Source organism: Etheostoma spectabile, chromosome 4 (genome assembly GCF_008692095.1).
Source record: "Etheostoma spectabile isolate EspeVRDwgs_2016 chromosome 4, UIUC_Espe_1.0, whole genome shotgun sequence".
Classification (NCBI taxonomy): Eukaryota; Metazoa; Chordata; class Actinopteri; order Perciformes; family Percidae; genus Etheostoma; species Etheostoma spectabile.
The window spans coordinates 36,333,473-36,334,562 of NC_045736.1; the positions used below are offsets into that span (position 1 = coordinate 36,333,473).

The following is a 1,090-nucleotide window of genomic DNA, read 5'->3' on the forward strand; positions in this document are numbered from 1 at the left end:
GGACCTAGTGTTAATGGAAACTGCTAATGTTTCAGTAAATTAGTAAGGAAACATGTCACATTATGAGAGACACAGTGACAAACCAATCAGAGACAGTTACCTCATTTGACACAGTGATGGTGACAATCTGATTGGCCATCGTCTGAATCTGAGGGAGAGCAGCCAACTCGTCGACTGTCAGCTACAGACAGAAAAACTAATCATCAACAAAAACCTCTATGGTGGACAGAAAAAACAATATTCTTAGTGCCTCAACAGCAGCGGAACTAAAAGTTTAAAGGTGGTCCTGATGGTGGCGTTAAAAGAAAGGTCATGGAGGCATTCAATCTAACGGCGTTAGGCTCTAAGGAGCAGCAGTGTGATCAGGAAAAGGAAAATTTGCCTACAAAGAATAATATGTGTAGAAGTGGCCTGTTAGATTATGAGATATCTTGTTCTGGACCAACGGGTTGGACAGAAAAGCATTTCTTTCTACGCCTTCTTTGCAAGCACAGCAAAAAAGACAAAGGGACAACTGATGGAAGGATAACGTGATGGATGGAGTGAGCGTGTGTGTGTCTTACCACAGCCTGGGAGAAAACATGGTGTCTGAGGAGTTCCTGCAGTTTATGTTTGGCCTTGTAAAAAAAAGAGCAGAATATCATTAAAACATCCTGATAATCCTCACAAAGGCATAATGATAGCTTAAAAAATGCTAAATAGTAGCTGGGGTGGTTGGAGACATTATATTCGGAAATCACTGAGCCTAAATAAAACTAAACGCTGGTGAGTCCTTTCTTGAGATTTACATCTTCAATAGGAACCAATGGGGTCGAGAGCCAACGAGAGTGTCAGGAAGTTAAAGAGTTAACGGTTTTCATCTTCTTTATCATTTAAAGTGACCTGTATGTTTTCTGCAATAATCACAAATACACTAAACAAATAAAAAGATGAGTATTATATACACCTACGTCATTAAGCATGTACAAGATGCTGCCGTCCCGGGATTTGTCCACAGCCTGGTTGGTAGGGATGAACACAGTCAGGGGCCCTGGACCATGTAAGGGGGGCGGTGACCCACAGTTCTACACACACACACACACACACACAC

The 1,090-nt window shown here is 41.8% G+C and overlaps 1 protein-coding gene across 1 annotated transcript in view; it reads right to left on the reverse strand.

Annotated features, from left to right (window-relative positions):
* Nucleotides 1-1,090, reverse strand: part of stab1 (stabilin 1) — a 122,935-nt gene that overhangs the window by 97,845 nt on the left and 24,000 nt on the right. The window contains exons 15-17 of the mRNA XM_032514890.1: nt 951-1,064; nt 564-617; nt 101-181 (exon numbers count right to left, since the gene is read on the reverse strand). Of these exons, the coding sequence (XP_032370781.1) occupies nt 101-181; nt 564-617; nt 951-1,064 (249 nt within the window). The remainder of the gene's footprint in view (nt 1-100; nt 182-563; nt 618-950; nt 1,065-1,090) is intronic.